The sequence below is a fragment of the Gavia stellata genome, chromosome 9 (assembly GCF_030936135.1).
Source record: "Gavia stellata isolate bGavSte3 chromosome 9, bGavSte3.hap2, whole genome shotgun sequence".
NCBI classification, from domain to species: domain Eukaryota; kingdom Metazoa; phylum Chordata; class Aves; order Gaviiformes; family Gaviidae; genus Gavia; species Gavia stellata.
The window spans coordinates 41,675,334-41,695,615 of NC_082602.1; the positions used below are offsets into that span (position 1 = coordinate 41,675,334).

Below are 20,282 nucleotides of genomic sequence, written 5' to 3' on the forward strand. Positions count from 1 at the left end.
GGCATTTGTTTGAGAAGAATTTTCATGACGTCAAAATTAAGAATCTTCTCCCATCTGAACCACCGTATAGAAATGCTTGTACTAAAAAGTCTAGAATTACTGAAACAATGCATTTCTCTCTAGGCAGCTCCGCAGACCAAATGATGCACTGTAACATAATGTAAAAAAAAGAGATCAGTGACTTAATTTATATCATGTAAATGATAGCAGAATAGGATATCTCACGTTGAATATTATCCACAACTGCTCTAAGGCAATCATTATGCCACAATATGAATACATTAACATTTGATAATTTCTAGTGTCTTTTAATGTATAGTTATCTACAGTTAATTGAAATAAACTCTTTTAAGCATGCTACTTTAGAAGAGCAAAACCCAACAAATTAAGCACTGTGTAACTATAGCAGAATATTTAATTCTACCAGAGAAATAACATACCAAGATTTACTGTGAAACAACATCTTTAAAACATGGAATATACAGTTAGCGGGCCATTAAACTTTTGAAGATGTTTGTGCATGTGGTTAGCATTACAGGGCTGCACCATTCCTTGTCTACTTCCCAGTATAGACTTCGCACTGTTGCTTCTCTACACCCTTGGCTGGGATGAGTTTGCGAAGAGGCAGCTCCATGCCATGCTGCTGTAAGCCAGCACGCTAAGAAAAAGCCCAGGCTTTCTAGTACAATGCCTCTGGAGACGGATGCAGCACCCAGAGCTACCAGGAGCCCCGAAGCAGGAGTCAAGCCGCCATCCCCCAGGAGACGCGCTGCCGGACCGCGGGCTACTAAGGCCCCAGAAGGGAAAGCTGCGGACGAACCACCCTGCTCCCCGCCCCGGCTCTGAAACGAAGCACCTTCGCCAGCGCTACGGTGAAGGGCTTGTTCTCGGCTTGGCACACCCGAGACAAACCGCAGGATTTTGTGGGGCAACTCCTCGACCCAGCGGAATCGACGGCAACGCTGACTGGTACAACCGGAGCGTGAGCTTGCTTCAGTGTCGGGATTCCTGTAACCAAAAAAAAAGGAGAAGTAGCGAGTCTCCGGGGCTGCCCGATGATGACGGGCTAGTACCTGGGGCCACGTCCGGCCCAGCTGGGAGGGAGCGAGCCAGCCGCCCGGCGGGCAGGCCACCGCCTCCGAGGGGCCCCGCCGCCCACCCGAGCGACGACGCCGCCCACGCGCCTCCCCCGCAGGCTCCCCACAGCAGAGACCTCCCGACTTCCCGGCAGGCGCCTCGGGCGACCTCAAGCCCTTCCGCCGAGAGCCGCGCAGCACGAGCGGAGCGCAGCGAGGAGGAGCCGGCCCGGCGCGGGCCACGCCGGCCGCCCCCAGCCCGCCGGCGGGCGCAGACGCCGACCGCGCATGCGCCTCGCCTCCCCGCTCGGCCGGAGGGGCGGGGGGTCGCGTCTCTTAGCGACCAGGGGCCGCCATGCGCGGGGCCCGGGGGCTGCTGCTGGCCCTGCTGCTGGCGCGGCTGGCCGCCTGCAGCCCCGGCACCCCGCCTGGAGCCGCCGCCGCCGAGATCGCTGCAGGGGCCACGCATCGGGCTGCTCCCCGAAGCGAGGAGGCGGCCTCGCGCCGAGCCCCCGCTGCCCGCCCGGCCCGGGCCGGCGCCCAGATGGCCGCCGCCGGGCCCCGCCGCGGCGGCCCTGCTCCGCCGCTCCGCCGCCGCCGCCGCGCCGCCGCCGGCGGCTTCTTCCCCGCCCACCGCTTGCCGCCCGGCGCCTGCGGCCTGCGCGACCCCGGCGCCGCCGACTCGTCCCGGCTCTCCGGCGGCAGCAGGTGGGCAGGGGACGGGCTGAGGCGGGCCGAGAGACGGGGCCGGGCGCCCAGCGGGGGCCGCGGTTGGGCCGCGGTTCGCGGCCGCGCTTGCCGTGCCTCTCGGCACGGGGGACAGCTGGCCTGTGAGTCGAGGGCTGGGGAAGGCTTCCCGCGGCCAACGTGTTAAAGGCCTAGGTAAAGCAGGGCGTGGCTGCTCCGGGATGAGGCCATTGGCGGTGGGAACTAGGAAGCCTTATCTTAAGAAAAAACGATACACGATTGGGAGACAGTCAAGCGATTATAGACTGCGAGATGCTGTCAGTGAGGAAGACAGCTTCAGCTATTTGGAGAGTAAAATCTGTGGGCGAACCCTGTCTTTGCAGAGTGCAGTTGTGAGGAGGACCGAGAGAAGCCGTATCAGGCAGACACCGAATTGCTTTGCCACTTTTTTTCCCCAGGGAATTTCAGAGTGATTTCTAAATATACAAATAGAGAGTATCCACAAAGTTACTACAATGATGAGAGAGGCTTTCTGTAATTGATTATAAATGCAAATTGTACAATAACTCATGTAAGCTGATGAAAAGTAATACTGTGTTCTGTTGCTGGCATTTAGTCACGTAAAATGTGAAATTATGCAAGAATAGCCTCGTTAACAGTTTGCTGGGGGGGAGGGGGGCTTGTCTTTGCAGGTCTGTGAGTCGAGTGTGTGTGGAAAAATCACTCATCTTCAGAAGTAACACCCCTTATCCTACTGATACCGTGGCTGTCCCTGGTGGACATGATCTGCTGTTCTGTGTGCAGCTGGATGACTGTAAGTAACCTTTCTTTCCACACATTTAATTCATAGTTTGCCTCTGCTTAGGGAATCTTTTTTAAAACTTACATCTTACAATTGCTACTAATTATTTGGGCTGTTATAGTTCCAGAGGGACCATAGTGAATCAGGGTCCCATCACCAAAGACAAACAAAAAAACCAGATCATTGTATAAGGGTATGGCGTCAGTTTAAGGGTATGGCCGCTGGCTAAACACAAATCAGACTTTATCAATTGTTTCTGTATCTGAGATACCTTACTTAGTTTGCTATACTTAGAGCAGCAAATAAGGATTGATGTTTGAAATATACCACTATTATCCTTTTCAGAAAATGATTTCTTATCATATCTTGGATTCTTTATTTCATACGCTTATTTTCATACTTTCTTCTCTGCTGGCAATGATTTTTCTCTGGTAATCATATACCCTCGTAGGGTATGCCATTAACACTTTTTTCTCTTTCTGCTTTCCACATTGTACTTCATTTGACTGGTTTGATGTCCAACTCTGGCATTCATTGCAATTCACATTTGAACACTTAGCGTCTTCTCTTTTGAGTCTTTTGCCTGGGAGTTTTGACCCACAGTCCCATCTACTTCCAACCTAAATCATAGAGCATTTTAGGTTGGGAGGGACTCAGGAGGTTAACTGGTCCAACAACTAGTCAAAACAGGGTTAACTTCCTATTACCTAGTCCCGCTTTCAGCTCTTCGCAAATGCTGCCCAAATGTTTTGCATACAGGGAAGAGCAAAGAAACAATGAGAGCCTCATAGTACATAGTATGATAAATAGTGGTGCTAGAAGTTCACCCATTCCAATTTTCAGTACGTCACAGAGCAAAGATGAATTTTGATGAGGGTTTAAGCACAGCTGAAAGTGCCATCAGGCTCCTGGGTATTTCAGCCTGTAACTTGGAAGTAGCTAAATTTTATCCTTTCCCCATACCACCCATAGTATCATAAAAATAGGATTAGAAGGATTCTGAATTTGTAATCTCATCCAAAGGAAGGATCATCTGTGTCCAGATTGATGTCACCAGATTTTTCTGGCCATTTGCTATTTGGGCCCCATATCTATCACATGATTTGGCCCACTGAACAAACCCTAGACATTTGATTGCACGTGTACGTTAGGTGTAGCACACCTGGGAACAACAGAATTCACTGCTCACATGGCCTTCTCCTTTTCTGTGCTTCTTGTTGGAAGAACATCTGAGAAAGACTTTATTTGGGATCACCTGAAGGATGATAAAATTTTCTGGTAGAAGCAGCCTTCTCCCCTTTGGTCTTCCCCAAGGAAATATAGAAACACATATGTTCTTATCAACTGATTGTGGAAGAAGCCTTTCCAGGATGGATGGTGACATGAGCTACCACTGCCAGAAATGTAATCAAGCCTGCTCCAGAGGGCCTCCTGGAAAAGGGCAAGTGGGAACAGGCTCTGAATCTAATGAATTATCGTGGCCAGTAACAAAGAGATTGTGATGCACAAATTGACTTCACCTCAGTGAAACCATTGCTAGCAGATACCAGAGTAGTGTTCAAGTTTCACTAATACTTCTTTATGATACTTCTAAAAGATGCAGGTTTTTTCTTCCTCTGCTTGTCACTAATGACTCTTTCCATGACTGTCCTCTTTCTTTCTTGACTGCAGTACTCTATTTCAGCTGTCTTTCCTTTGCTTCACCTAGTCATCTTTCTTGGCTATTTTTCTGACTATTACCATCCTTCATTTGCTTTATTTTTCTACTTTTTCGTACTGTTGTTCTCCATCTGACAGCTGTTCACATATCTGGCATTCCTCTAACCTTGACAGCTCATCACACCCAATCTTGTCTTTCTTTTGTGCCTTCTGTAGCCCTTTCTTCCTTTTGTAATTTTTCCCAGTACTGCCTTTTCACTGTCTTGTACTAAGGGTGGAATTTCACATATTTCTTAAACTGATTTTTAGACTGTATTGATACTAAATGGAGCTGCTCACCACATCCCTAACGGTTCCTTCTGTCTAACGATGATGTAGCTGGCTGAGTCAGGCAGTCTTGCTGATCCAACTGACAATTAATTCATTAAAAGGAAGAGATCAGTTCTCAGGGACAAGTTGGAAATACTGAATATTTTCAAAATACTTAAAATACTTTTAAAAGCATTCCTGTTACACACACTAGTTCCTCAAGATAACAACTTTGTCTTTAGTCTTTGCAGGTGTTAGGAGAATATTGCTGCTATTTCTGCTTCTAAGTCCATGGAAGAACTAACATGAGTGCATTTTAAAGTTACAAGAATCATTATCTACGACTCCTGTTATGCTTTTTCTTTTTTTTTAAGTTTGTCTGGTTTCAGACAAATTAAATTGTCTGAAACTCTTTTTTGCGTTTTTCTACAAGATTAAATATCCTTTAGCAGCTAGTGTGCTTTCTTGAGCAATCTACACTACGAACAAGTTATATATGCCTTTTCTCTGAAAACTTAAGCAGTTTGAATATCTTAAGTTCTGCTGCAGAAGGCCTTTTCTTCCAGTTTTCAGGTATATTTTGCGTTATGTAATGTTGTTATTCTGCGTTAGCAAGTATTCAGCTTTGATAATAGAAGAGTACATAAAGAACTGCATTCCAAAGAAAATAAATGGTTGCGAGTAGGACAACTACCAATGTTTTCTTTTTCAGTGTAATTATTATACCCTCAAGTGAATAATAAGAAAGCTGCTCTCTGCACCTATTTTTGTGAACCTTGTAGGAGCTTAATACTCCTTCGGCCTTTATCTCCTTAAAAGATTTAGTTGACTGCTTGATTAATGCTGTAGTCAGATATAAAAAAGCTTTTATTTCTGCTTGCTGCTGTGTATGTCTGAGGATCTGCTCTGCCCTCGAACAGCAGAATTACACTGAGAGTTTAAGTTCTTTTTTTTTTCTTCTTTTTTTTTTCTTTTTTTTCCCCAAACCTAAATTCTTTTTGGTACTACTGTAATCAAGGATACTGCCACTCATTCCTGTTGTTGTTATGATCTGTAGTCCTTGAACCTTGTAAGACGTTTTATTGAATGTATTAAAAAGTTTATTGTTCCAACAAGTCCATTAGGATGAGTCTACATAGTATGTCCTTAATAATTTGCAATTTTATGACTTAGTGTTTAATAATTTAATACGTTATAACAGTGTAACCATACTGAATACCACTGGGTCAGGAAGACATCACTGTGGGATACCAACAGAAAGTCTGATTTTTTTTAGGGTGCCTATTCCCTATTCATACTTACTTTGAGTTTTAATTATTTTGAATCCATTTAATGTTGCTTTTAGTGAACTGATATATTGGTAGTACTTTGTCATTAAAATGTCATATGTGTCTAATTTGGGCATCTTATAGAAATTAGAGCACATATTAAGATAGTTGTCTTCAGCAGTTTTCATGCTTTTTGGAAAGTCACATCTGTGTATTAACACCTGTTTCCCATGAAATAGTACAGACTGGTACTCATTATATCATCGTGTTTATAGCTCATATTAGCTTGTTAGCAGTGTTACTATGGATTAATTAATATAAGGCAGTATCTAGCTTATAATTACTGAAGTTTTTCCTTTTAAAAATATTGGCACAATATTTACTTTTTCTGAGATCTATCTTTTCTAGTAATTTGATATTGGCAGATTTTTTTTTTCTCTTTTCAACCTTTAGCAAAGCTGAACTATTTCCAACAGCCGCAGGATATCAAAGAATCTGATTTTTCAAAGTTCTTAGAGAAGTATGGCAGACCCTCTTTCTTAGCAGCGTCACAAGTCCAGCCATCATTCTCTGCCTTTTACAGGGTGAGTTGAAAGAAAATAGCAATCAGTCTGCAGATACACTTTTGCTAAAGCTGTCTGTAATGAGATCTAATGAGAAGAGATTGAAAGTTTCTTATTTTTTTACAAATAATCCATATTATCTCTCAGTTCTTTTCATTCCTTACTGTGTAAAATGTTTCTGATTAGTTTTCTTGTATTTAAAAGTTTGGACAACCATTTAGACAAAACTGGGTGTACACTAAGGAAAAGTATAAATTTGCCTCTGTGCCCTGATGATGTCATCACCTTGCGCTTGGCCTTAGTATTCCACAGTCACTTTGATTTCTCCAAATTGTCTTTTCAGGCTGGTGATCCAATCCTAATCTACTTTGATTCATCATCTGTACTGAGCACGCTTAGACAGCCAGTAAAAATGGGAGCCAGTGGACTTTGTGTTGATGGAAATCCTGCTGGTTAGTAAAGGGGGAAGAATTTCTTAGGGTGGTTTGCTTCTGTTTTATCTGTTGTCATGTCTTAATTCAGGCTTCCTGGACAGTAAAAGCACAAGCTGTACTCGGATTTTTGCCAACCTGAGCAAGAGCTGCATTACTGACCCTGCCCTAAATGCTGCCTCCTACTATCGTGACTTCACTGTGCTAAAGGTGTGTGTCATATTTCTTCCTTTTGCTCAACATCTTATTTGCTTGACTTTCCATTACCTTCCATTGCAACTTCAGCTAACTGGAAAACTAAAGGTCATCCGGTATGTCATCCCCAATCTCCCGATTGTTAAGGCCTTCTTGCTGGAAATCCTGTTAAAAATGTCATGATCAGTGATAATCCCTCAATTCAAACTACTTTCCAATAAATTTCAGTTATCAGCAAATTCTTAATGCAATTAACAGGTACTTCGTTGATACTTCATAGTTTTAATGGTTTAACTAGAACTCTCTTGCATTTTAAACAGACTGCTTATCAAAGTATTTCTATCTGTTCCATCAACTTAATCAACCGAGCAATGCATGTTCTTAGTAGAGAATGAGGATTTGGTGTACACAATATGTTATCTCTAAAATCATACTGAAGACCAGTTATCAATATTAGCTTTATTTACATTCATAGATTGAATTCCATATCCCTTTCTCCATTATTTATCCTGACAATAATTTCAAAATAACCGATTTATTGTTCTGGGTTCATCATGCTGGTCTTACTGAATGTTAACATGAAAATATCTCCTCTGCCTTCTAGAGTTTCTCTGGTGTTCAAAGATAAAACAGCAGTGTAAATGTTAACACCTTATTAAGGCTAATGACTCAGTTTACTCTTACATTGAAAATCTAAATCCAAATAACTGTAGCAGAGAGTCTTCTATTGATCAAATTTAACTCTTGTTTTCAGGGCTTTCTTTGTCACTGTGGCCAAAATTTAATTTTTCCTTAAATGGAAGCTGAAGTAATTACTGGATTCCAGAAGGGGGAGCTCCAGGGATGGATCAAAGATGCTGATGTTTTAAAGTATCTAAATTCTGCAGGTCATTAGCAGGTCCAAGAATAAAATTTGTCTTTTGATGTTCTAAAAATGCTTTCTGTGCATTATGTCTATGATTTCTAGATCACAAATCAATGACACGTTTTACACATCTGGAATAAACAAAGTAATTTTTATCAATATAATATGTAGGTGCTATTTACTGAGGGTTTCATGGCTTCAGGCACTTGCAAACCCAGAAAATTGGTTGTTTTTTTGGTGTTGTATCTTGTTTTGTTTGTTTTCTCCAGGTCCCAGTTAATGACACCATTGTGCAGTCCATGAAGGTCAGTCTCTATTGCCAATGTAAATAATTTCTGCTTCTGAAATAAAATATATCTGAACTCTTAGGCATTCATAGTAATGCCCATGCATTGGGAACTTGGGAGAATGGGAATGTTCTGTGTCTGAGACAAGACTTTTTGGACAAAAGTGTCACGTTATAGGAAAAAAAAAAGGATATAAGGAAAGATGTACTTTTAAATGAATGGGCATAGATAGGGCTGAAGTCAGGGAGGTAGCTTGTTTTCTTAGAAAAAATTGGGCATCTGGAGCAGGGTGATGTGTCCACACATCACAGCTACAGCAGGAAGGTAAATCTGACTTAGATGGAAAAGCAGTGGAGAAGAGTAAGAAAGGCACACTGCTTTTAAACAATTGCTAATTGTTAATGTGCTTGCTGTCTCCAGGTAAAGGTCACCACAGTCACACCACCTGGAGCTCCCCACATGAAAAACAACACATGTTACAATGTTGTTTCTGAGGTATCTGAATCTTCTTTCCTTTGGGCAGCTCAACACTAGCTTAAAGTCATTGCCCTATTACCTGACTCTGCCCCTTGATTCTTGTCTGACTTTCAGGTGACCTATGAGATAGAATTCAGTGGCACACATGGGATTCAGAGTGTTTCTGTCCGGTTCAAAGTGAGCAACATCTCTGGAAACTCGGGATCCTCTCTGCAGCAGCACTTCACTTTGCACTTCTGGGTCAGTGCCCCCATCCTCCCTGGGCTTTTACCAAGTTTATAGTCTGGAGTTTGTGTCCCAGTTTTGTACAGATGAGATGTGAAAAGATTAGAGCGGTGTCACTGTGGTGTGGTAATACCAGAACCCTGGGGCACAGCTGGTGGTCGAAGGAGGGGACACTGCTCTGGTTTCGAGTAAACCATGTTCGTAGAAAAATTCAGGCTCAGTGCAAGCATGCAGTCTTTCACTGCACAAGTTTGAAGGGGATGATTATTTTTATCTGACTATTTTTTGCTGCTGTTGTGATTTTGTGTGGTTTGGGTTTTTTGGTGGGGGGAGAAGGGGAAAGGATGAGATCAGGGTCACCAGCATGGTTTTGTGAAGGAAAGGGTTGGAGCTGGTGCTGTGTCTGAGGTGTTCAGTGTTTGTGAACAAAGTTGCTAAATGTATTCCAGGTACTTATTTAACTTTGCCCTTGCAGACGGAAAGAGAGTTACTTTGGAAGGGGTGGAAATCTGGGAAATACTAATGTGTGTTGAAGTTCATATAAACCTTGTCCCATAGAGGCAATGTAAAGTGGGATAAGTGGTGGCCTCAGGGTCATAAGTGTGCAGTGCAACCTTGCTGAAGTTATCCCCAGAAACTCTCCCCATAAAACAATTTAGAAGTGGAATGTGCCACTCAGAATCGGGGTCAAGGCAGGGTTTGTTCTGCAGATCATCTGTAGAATTGCCCAGACTGATATGCTTGCTACCTTAGAGACAAATGCTGAGCAATAGGAATTCATTGTCTCAAGAACCACATTTCAGGGTATTGACATTTAGTTTTTTACCTCCTGGACTGCAGATGAACTTGCCAGGTAAGAAAGAGGATGTGGAAAAAAATAATGGAGGTTTTAGTAGTGCATAATATTCAGTAATCCAAAAGATGTGTTACATTTACATTTTTGAGAATGTGAATTTGATCTTCTGAGATGAATGGATCTCATTGGTGCTAATGTTTTCCTCTTCCTTTCTTTCTTCCCTTTGCCTCTTTGTAGACCAGGACTCTTTCTCATACATTGCCTAGAAGTGGAAACCCTGGCTATATCACTGGAGCACCACTGTTGGTTGCAAACAGTGGTGCCATGCAGCATGTATCCTTCTTCTGCTATCAGGTTTTATTTATCACTGGGTTTATTGACTTCTGGTACTCTACTATCTGGACTTTTGAGATTCTACCTTTACCTGTGAGGGCATACCTCAGTATTACATTGCAGCCAACATCAGCAGGCCTTCTGAACTGTAGTCCTGTGACAGGGATAAGGAGGAATGTGGGGTGAGAGGATTGTTAAATACAAGTTGGGTGTCCTATATTGTCTCTTTATGCTTTTGTTTGGCTTCTTGACATGCAGTCTGTCAGATGAGCATTTTACGGAGCGAAGGTGATGGAAGTTGCTCGCAGTTCTTCAGACACACAGTACAATTTGGAAGAAATATGAGGACAGGCTGCAAGCTCAGGTAACAACACACTCTGTGGTCACCCTTCCTGACACATTTGGAAGGTGTCGACTCACTTAGCATGTTTTTTCATAGTCTCTCACACACTGCTGTGGAGCCTAGGTCCTTCCCCGAGGTTACCAATGGGTCTCTACCGATCTTTCATACACTTCTAAGCGGACTTGAATGTCTGAGAGATGGTGGACCTTTAGAACAATCTGAACATTGTGAAGGTCTTCTGGGACATTTTGAGGCTGTAGTCTGGCAACATGTCTTGGGCAAGAGTAGAGTTTGTATTTGAGGAGTGAATTATAATGGAACCTTAAAAAGTGATTGTTTTGATGATTTGGATCATTCTTTTGTCGGTGACAGGGCAGGTATATGACCACTGATGTGATAAGATGGCTAAAGAGCTGTCAGTTTTCCTTATCATGCGTTACCCTGACATGTTCTTCTTCTCCCTTCTCATTACAGAGAGGATTGAAACTGCATCCATTTAATACCAATACTTCCATAATGATTCTGTCGACTCATTACAAGAGTGGAAGAAATACTCATTACGAAGGAAGGATGTTGATAGTGGGTTTTTTCTGTCCTGGAAATCACTTTGTCAAATCTGTTATTTTTCTCATTTCCAGCCTATCTCAAATACTGGAAGAAAGTAACTGTAGTTACATCCAGCAGAAGTTATACAAGGCTCTTCAGGGGATGAACAGAGCAGAGGACCTTGCTATAACTGGCAGTGCTCATTCAACCCAGGCAGAAGAGTGGATGGCCATTCTGATTCAGAACTGCAGTGTGCAGGTAATATGAATGCAAAAAGACCATCCATTAATATTTTTCCTTTCATATCTTTGTATTGCCTTGGGGAAGCATGGGCATGGGAAAAAAAGAACCAGCTTGTTCATCTGGGCTTACTTTCTTTGTGTGATGAGCCACTGACTCTCAGGGGTCTTACTGCCTGTAAGCAGTCATTCTTATTATGGTTCATATTATTAGGATACTTACTAAACAAACAAACAAAAAACCCTGCTAGATTTAATATCTCTTGAATCCTTTTCCTGCTATTTAAATGGGCAAAAAGAGTTTAATACTGAATCCAGTGTTGTATTACCTAGTTTTCTGACAGCCTTCTAGAACTAATACTAACTGGTTCCTTTTATTAATTTGATGCTTTTATTATTATCATCCTTTCTGATTTTCCAGTTTCTAGGGATATTTAAATATTACCTAATAAGGGTAAAAGTTTGTGATCCAAGTAGTTATGGAGGAGGGAAATTCTGTTTTAATAATTATTAATCTGTCAGGAAGTGGCCTAATAGAATGCAAAATCCAAGTGGTAGAGCTGAGACAAATTCTGTTTGGAAATGAGATGACAAAGAGATGGATATAGCTCTAAAATGGGTGGTTGACCTGACCAGAAGTTAAGGGGTTAGTGCTGAAGTGACTGATTCAGGTTGCGTGACCTATGCTATCCAAAATATTAGACTTTGACGATAATGGTCCTTTTTCACCTTGAAAATCCTATATTAAGATGTCTGGGGTATATTTTATTTTCAGGCTGTGAATTGCACTTCCTGTTGCGTGGTTCCTGTGACCCTGGAGATACAGATATTGTGGACTAAGGTGGGCCTCCTGTCCAACCCACAAGCTCAAATACTGGGTGCACGGTACTTTTACCAGTGTCACCCCCTGAAGGTATGGAATTTAAAACCCCTCCCTCACACACAGAGGTAATTAAATGGGATTCACACGTTATTTAAGAACCAAGGAATCAAATGGTCTTGATATTACTGAGTTGAGATTTACTGAACTTTAGCAGTGGTCTGTTGCAATGGCGAGAGTTCGTACAGAACAACCAGACGATCAGGCCTAGTCAGCACGGGTTTATGAAAGGCAGGTCCTGCTTGACCAACCTGATCTCCTCCTATGACAAGGTGACCCACTTGGTGGACGAGGGAGAAGCTTTGGATGTTGTCTACCTAGACTTTAGTAAAGCCTTTGATGCTGTTTCCCGCAGCATTCTCCTGGAGAAACTGGCTGCTCATGGCTTGGATGGGCGCACTCTTCGCTGGGTAAAAAACTGGCTGGATGGCCGGGCCCAAAGGGTTGTGGTGAATGGAGTTAAATCCAGCTGGCGGCCAGTCACAAGCGGTGTTCCCCAGGACTCAGTACTGGGGCCGGTCTTGTTTAATATCTTTATCAATGATCTGGACAAGGGGATCGAGTGCACCCTCAGTAAGTTTGCAGATGACACCAAGTTGGGCGGGAGTGTTGATCTGCTGGAGGGCAGGAAGACTCTGCAGAGGGATTATTAGTGGGTTTTTTCCCCACTAATCTCTCTGATTTTAAGGCGGATTTTGAAGGTCCAGACACAAAGCCAGAATAATTTTGAGGGTTCTTGTTGACTAAGGCGATTGTGCCTACTGTTGTGTTTACTCACTGATAGGAGAACTTATATCCATCAGGAGTGAAGGGCAAATTCTAATTGTAACTGCTCAGCAGTGGTAATTTGTGACCGAGGAGCGATCTGGCATGGAGGGCAAGGCGGCCCAACTGCAAGAAGGGGTTAAACTGGCTAGAAATAGGAATGCCAGAGACAGACTGCTTGCGAGGGAGTTAAGTTTTCCTTGGCTCTGAGATCAAAAACAGCCATCGTGGAATGGGAATGCTTTAGGGGCCCAAGCTCAGGGGCCACCTTTGGGCAGCAGAGCTGGGCTGCGGGATGGACCCACAACCGAGCTGAGGTGCCCCATGCTGACACTCTCGGGATTGGTGCTGGTGCAAGTGTATATAAGGAATCTGCTCATGACACATCTTTGCAGACTCCATGTAGAACAATGTATTGCGGTAGGACTCTGCCCAATGAATTGTTCATTACATTTTTCTTTTATATTTAAGCACAAAAGTGTTTTTAATTTGCCTCGAGAGGTACCACAAAAATTCCCCAACAGGAGGCTCAGTATTTTTCTCTTAAGAGTCATGAATTCTGTCTTGGAGCTTTTTTGAATGCTTCCTGCATGACTTTGCTCTAAAGCCAATCTTCCAAATTGTTTCCAGGGAAGTGAATGAGGTGGTGATTTCACAGATTGGCTTAAACCAGTGCAAGCACAGAAGGTATGCTGCCAGTAGATTCCCTCTCGAGGTTAGCATGCAGAGCTGGGAATCTAGGGCAGGGAGTGAGGTTGCTCTTTTGGCAGCAGCATGGTCTTAAATCAGCCCAAGCTAGTCATGAAACTCCACATAGCTCAAGGAACGAGTGTATTAGTTGTCTTACAGCATTCTGTTGAAATAGAAAGGAACTGACATACCAATCTGTCTCCTTTCTGAAATATCCTAAAATGTGATAAATAAATTCATTGTCGTATTGGGTCCCTGCTCTATTTTATTGGTATTTTATTGGAAGGACCAAATCTTGTGGCAGTCCTGTCTGTTTCTGGCAGCAATCACCTGTTCAAAGAGCCAGGTGATCTTATCTTAAATAAAGTATATAATTTTGTGAAAAATAAAGCTAGCTTTGCTTCTGTTCTTATTACCAACTAGCTGATACGTCTTTCCTCTGAATAGAAGGCTTACTCTAGCAGAGCTTGAGTCACTGCTTCTATTCTTGAGACCTGTAACATGATGCACAGTAGCTACTGGTCTTTCCTGAGATCTGTGCCCTCGATCTACCTGCTTAGTATCAATTTTGGGAAAGAGGAGTTACTCCGCTAAGAAATATAACTGGAACACTTAACTCCTACAATCCTAAAGACATCTTGCTTGTCAGTCATCTACAGTGGGTCTCCATTAGCAAATTGAGGAGAGATGTATCTTTTGTATTAAGCTTGCTCAACTCTTTCTGCTTTCCTTCTTGTTACAGTTCCTAAGCACAAACACAGTACCTTTGACAACTGTCGTTACCTTCACTGACATGACGGAATGGCCGGAACCTCCACGAGGCCAGCCCCAAATGCACTGGAAACTCCCATTTGACATCTTTTTCCCATTCAAGGTGGCACAGAATTTGGAAAGAAGTTATAGAGGTGATCTGGCTGGCTGTTTTTTCCTGTTTCTAATAATGTTTAGTATTCTCTGTTTTTGAAAAGTCCAATAGATGGGGCCTGTACTTAAAAGTTCGGCAAGTGAATTGCTGCATTCAGAATATGATTCAGATCATAGACTTTTCTCCTCAGGTTCTTATACTGTGCCTATGATATCTATGTGCCTTCTGTTCTTGGATTAACCCATGTGACTAGCTTCTGTCCCGTGTCCTCTTGTGCCCCTATTCTCTGTATGCACCATGTGCGAGCCTCACTGCAGTGAAACGCTTGAGATGGTGGGATCAAGAGATGTTGCATTAATGAGGAACAAGGAGGAGGATGTTAAAATGAACATTCCATGTTCCCAGAAACTGAGTGCTTTCTAAACCAAGGAGTGTGGAAAGAGGAGCAAAATTGAATGCAAGCGTTTTGGAGGTGCTTTCAGTCATCTTCCTCTTGGAGGAGCACCTAATTTTTCTACAGGGAACTAACTGAACATTTAAAATACAGGAGCCCTCCCAGGCAGCCTGAATCATTATTTTATGAGTAGACATGTCTGCCAGTCACCTTTAAGCTGTCCTTGTTACACGACAACCACGCCTCTGTGACAGTTTTTGACTCTTATTTTTCTATGTCTTTTTCAAATACAGATATTCAATTGAAATTTTTGAGTTTTAATCACTGTTTACATTAGCAAGTGTTACACAAAGCAAAGTAATTGTAAATGTCCTATCCTCTGAAATAGAATTGAATTTTAGTTGTTTGTCAAGACAGCTTCCTTCCTGATCTTTTTTTTTTCTTGAAGAAGCAGGCCCAAATATGTTTTTTCCTAGATAAGAAACATTCTCTTGTGGCTCCAGATAGGAACTGGGCTGATAATGATAGCCACTGAAATTCTAGGTGGCACATCAGAGAGAGTTGTGAACAGTCCTAAAGAAAAAAAATCAATTACTTTAGGAAGAATTTGTAGATGTATTACGAGACTGAAGCTTACTGCAATACCTCACCTCTGGCTCAGTCTCTGGGACCAGAATATAAGTTTATTGTTTTTGAAGTTGAAGGTGATCTTCTGATTATCTAGTCTGCCCAACTGCATCACACAGGCTAAGGAAATCTGCTTAATCATTCCATGAAGTTGTTGGACAACAGTATATTTTTTTAGCAAAGGATTTATTATTTATCTTAAATTCTTCAGAAGATGGAAAAATCTGCCCCATCTAATGTCAGGTACTCCAGTGGAATCAATAATGGGCAATAAAATCAGAGAAATCTGGCCTACCTTTAACAAAATGTATTTGTTGCTTTTGTACCTATACTGTGTACAGCAACTTTGTTGCTCTTCCTCATTACAAACTTAAACAGAAGAGTGCAAAAATAAACTAAAAAACTTGTAATTGGTCAGGATATCAAAGGAGGTAACCTCACTAAAACAAAACCAAGACCCATCTAAAACATGCAGATTACGGGATAACGTCACATATTTGACTTTCTGATTGTTTGCATGGTTTATTAGCTTGGAAAGAATTCTGTGCAAGTGTCTGCTGCTTCCATTGCTTCCGATTCTGGGGCAGCCCATGAAAGCCAGTCTGAACACATGTGCATCCTAGCGTTACATATGGCTGGTGGTACCAGTACAGCAACAAGCTTGGCTTTTAGATAGATGTGGCTTCTCAACTGTGCCTGTAATACCTTTGCAAAGCTTTTAGGAAAACACAGTTGTAGTGTATGTCACATGTCCTCTCATGCTCCTAATTTGTCGAATCCAGGAAATTAATTTAGAGGTGACAGTAACTGAATTGAACAAAGGGTTAACTGGAGAAACTTGCCAGACGTCAGGTTGCCAAGTGTGTCAGGATATGGCTTGAATGAAAAGGATCTGGCATCTCCGTTTTCCGCATTACTGAGGTAATTCAATTAGGTGACTACAGAGATTCTTTCTGTTCTATGAGCTGCAAATACATGGAAGTGCTATAAGACTGCATCACCTTACTAGTCTAATTCTCTGTCATATCCCTAACTTCCAACATGTCATGTTTTCTAGCGCACATTTGGCTCCTCTGATAGTTCTTTGTTGCAGGAAATGGAGCTGGAAAGTGCTTTGTCCATAACCTGGTCTAGCCTGACTTAAGGCATGTTCAATTCTAGCCATGCCATGCCACATGGATGTGGGTTTAGAGTCTGCAGTTTCCTATGATAGTTTATTTCAGCACCTACTTTGTCATGTTATGTTTTTCCTCACTGTCTGAACTTAAATGGCCTCTGTTGCAATTGAGTATCAGGCAACAGTATGACAGCGTCACACATAAGGCAGACTCATATGTCAGATACACAGAATGGGGTATTTATACTCCATGTCAAACAGCTGAGACAATGCTGCATAATTTCTCTGCTGCCAGTACTCTATCCGGAACCGTCTTTCCAATGTGTCCTGTTTTGAGGCAGTAAGTCTATTTTTACACTGTCTGAGTGAAAGATGCAATTTTGGATTACAAAGTAGGAGCAGAGTTACAAAAAGTTAATAAAGTGCATTGATAGTAGTGATGTGAATTAGGCTGCCTGCCCAGCTCTTACTTAAGATCTCTCTGTGGGGTTGTGAGATTGTTGTCATGCTGGAAGTGAATAGCACTGCGTGTTTTCATTCTTGCTGTCTGAAAGAGTACCACTTTGGAGTAGCACTTCTTGGTTTCATCAGATTCCTCCCCCTCACCCAGCAAACAGAAACAGTGAGAATGTGAATTTCTGAAATGAATTTCTGAGATCATTCTCCCCTTCTATAATGTAAGAATATACATAAAACGCGAAGAAAAAGCTAAAGGAGACATCTTAAAAGTTCTATAAGCTCCTTAGTCCGCTTCCATTTTCTTCAGGCATTCAGTACATGAGCCGCTGTTAAATTTGTTTGCCAAGTTTTAGCCACTGTTTACCACTGTAGGGTTTGTAGTGAAAGGAGAGGTGTCTTACGTGCTCTGCTCCCAGTACGGGCCCTCTTCATCCGGCTCGACTTACTTTTCCAGTGCGGCACTGTAGGCCCATACACCTTAAGAAACAATTACTATGGGAATACACAAACATGACCCTGCAACACATCTGCAGCCTCCCCGACAAGATCGAGTGTGGGACCCACGTGGCGGAACGAAAACGCGGAACTTCACGCGCCCTCCGCCGAAAAGGAGCCGCCGCGCGGCGTACGCCCCGGCCCTGCTCGGGGCCGCAACTCGGCAACAGCCGCCGCTAGCGAGGCGGGCGTCCCGCCGCCGCGATCGCGCCCGGCTGTAGCGGAACGCTCCTTTTGCCGCCGCCGCCCTGCAAGCCCGGCGCGCAGAGCACTCGCTCGCCCGGACACCTCTCCCCCGCCGGAACGCCGCCAGCAGCAGCTGCGCCGGGCGACCCCACCACGCCGCCCGCCCTCCCTGCGGGGCCGCGGGCCGGGGCTCACGCGCGCCGCGCTGCCGGGGGCGGGGCGAGGCGGGGCCGGAAGCAACGCGACGCGGCGGGCGGCTGTGGCCGCGGGTGGAGGTGGTGCGCCGGGAGGGCGGGTAGGTGCTGCCGGGCCGGGCCGGGCCGGGCCGGGCCGGGCCGAGCCGAGCCGAGGGCACTGCTAGCGAGCAGCCTTAGGCTGCGGTCGTGAGCTGTGTCCGGGGGTGGGGGAGCGGCCTGGGCTGCGCCCGTGGGGTGGCGGTGCGGCCCGGCCCGGCCCGGCCGAGGGGCCGGTGCGGTTGCCGGTCCTGCCGCCTAGGGAGGTCGCAGAGGCGGGACGTGCTGTCGCGCCCGCCCGTAGCTGAGCGCGACAGTCGCCTGGGGGGGGGGGCGAGCCGTGGTGCGGCCAGCGCTGGGCTGGGCCGCGCCCCGCAGGTGAGCCCGAGCGGTTGCTGCCCGTCCCTGCGGCTGGAGGGTCAGGAGCGGTTGCTACACGGCTCGCAGCGGAGGAGTGAGCACTCCGTGGGGGGGAAAAAAAAAAAAAAAGTGAGCTAAGCCTTAAACCTGTGCCGGTACTGCACGGACAGTCGCTGCAGTGCTGCCTGCATCTGTATGCTCCCTGTTCTTCTGGTCCTCGCAACCTTTCCTGAGCATGTAGACTTCGGTTCGAGTTTTTCTGACGGCTACAGAGCATTGCTGCTGCGTGGAGTTACTGGCAGAGCGAAATTGCAGTTCGGACCCCTGCGAGCTCTAGACGAACTGATACAAGCGGCATTGGCCTCGTTCTTCTGGATCTTTGTGAGCGCAGAGCTGGGGCCCCTCTTGATGTTTCTTTTTCCTTGCGCGCCTCTTGTGTCCACCTACAAGATTTCTCCGTGCCCAAAGGCAATATTTAAACCCTCCTGACACTTGCGTGACACATAAAAGTTATTACCTAGGTTTTGACCTAACTCTTGGTGATAAGTCTGTGTTGTTCACTTAGTGTTTCTTCACAGGAGATATAAACAGGATCAGATCAGAGTTTTTCTTAAGAAACCTGATAGCTCTCTGAAAGAAGTAATAAAACTGTAGATAAAGGAAACTTAATGAGCAAAGCTTACACAGTTTTCCAAAAGCCTTTGGCAAGTGTCGCTGTACTATGAAGTCAAGAACAGTTTTATTTTCTTAAATGAAAAATAACTAAAATGCTTCCATAAATGCTTATATCTGTGCGGACTTGGTACCCTAAAACATGATGGATACTTGGAAGTGTTTACCTTCTTTCTCTTCTCAGACTTGCTCTTGATGACACTGAGAAGCAATTTATAAAGGGTTAAAATAAAGTTTTCTTCTTCCCTGTTCTATAGTAAAGAATTTATATGTAGTGACTTTAGAAAGTATGTTACCTTCTCTGTGTTTGTGTCAGTGAATAATTTTTGTTGCGTTAACTGCTTTACTGATTTATTTGTTTGCTGTACTACCGTCCTCTTCTAAGCTACTCTTTGCCAGAGTTGTTACAAGAAGTATATTCAATAGCAGAGTGAGCATCTTTCAGGCTTAGCTTCAGTAATTTTTAAGCTGCTCTCGTTGCATGTTGTATTAGTAGGAATATGAAAGCAATGGTATTTTTATGTTTTTCTGCAGCATCCAGGGAAGAAAACATCTGAGAGTCACTGTGGATGATACTCTGAAAAGTCAGTTCAGGGTGTAGTGAAGATCAAAAAGCAAATAGAATGGTAGAAATTATCAGGTAAGGAATGAAGTGCAGAATAAAAGACCGTATCATGCCACTATATAAATCCTTGCTTCGTCCAAGCTTGAGTAGCACTCTGTGCAGTTCTGGACTCTCCCTTGGGTAATATGCTGTACTCTGTTTAGGATAATCGGGGAGGTGGAGGAAAAGCAATGGAGATGATTGTATGTATGAAATAGCCTTGATATAAGGAGAGCAAGAGCATTCTATACTTGTTTATTAGTGGCAGTCTAAGGAGTTGCTGTGCTTCTCTCTTGCTGGGGCTAGTGCTCACGTGATTGTATGGACAGGTGGGTCAGTTGGTCTCTGACCAGAATATTACCATGATCAAGCTGTTTTTTGGAGGGGGGTGACAACTGCAGCTTGAGCAGGAGGCGTGGCAAAACTGGTGCACTTCTGGTGCTAGAATTGTTTAGGGGCAACTTGAGCATCACAGCAGAGGGAGGAATGAGCAGGTGGGTGCACTAAAGTCTATAAAATGAGTGGTGTGGAGAAGGTGAATAGCCCCAGAACTACACAGAACTGGAGACCAGGAGACTATTCAGGTAGGTTTAATTGCTTTCTTGTCCTGCCCATGTACTTTATCTGGGCATCTGACAGACTGCTCTTCTTCTGATGTGTTATCTTTTACTTCTTATTTTCCCCACTAGGATTTGGGTGTCATCTTATCCTTTATAGAAATTGAATGCCATCTTGTTTCTCCTCAACCGCAAAAGAAGAGGGAAAACCATTGTGAGGACAGAAAATAAAAAAGGAAAGGTAGGTAAAGGCAAATGGCTTAAAAATAAGGAACTG

At 43.9% G+C, this 20,282-nt stretch overlaps 1 protein-coding gene across 1 annotated transcript; it reads left to right on the forward strand.

Moving 5' to 3' along the window:
• The first annotated feature begins 1,431 nt into the window (after positions 1-1,431).
• TCTN3 (tectonic family member 3) lies at positions 1,432-15,254 on the forward strand. The gene is made up of 13 exons (XM_059821045.1): positions 1,432-1,784; positions 2,456-2,577; positions 6,255-6,385; positions 6,708-6,816; positions 6,887-7,005; positions 8,125-8,160; positions 8,563-8,637; positions 8,734-8,859; positions 9,878-9,973; positions 10,240-10,337; positions 10,955-11,120; positions 11,877-12,014; positions 14,179-15,254. Exons 1-13 carry the CDS (start codon positions 1,432-1,434, stop codon positions 14,398-14,400), a joined length of 1,791 nt encoding a protein of 596 aa, XP_059677028.1. The 3' UTR covers positions 14,401-15,254.
• Positions 15,255-20,282: the final 5,028 nt, after the last annotated feature.

Coding starts and splice junctions, on each gene's coding strand:
- TCTN3 (XM_059821045.1), top strand. CDS start 1,432: ATGCGCGGGGCCCGGGGGCTGCTGCTGGCCCTGCTGCTGGCGCGGCTG. Junction 7,006..8,124: donor GTGACTTCACTGTGCTAAAG/GTGTGTGTCATA, acceptor TGTTTTCTCCAG/GTCCCAGTTAATGACACCAT. Junction 11,121..11,876: donor TTCAGAACTGCAGTGTGCAG/GTAATATGAATG, acceptor TTTTATTTTCAG/GCTGTGAATTGCACTTCCTG.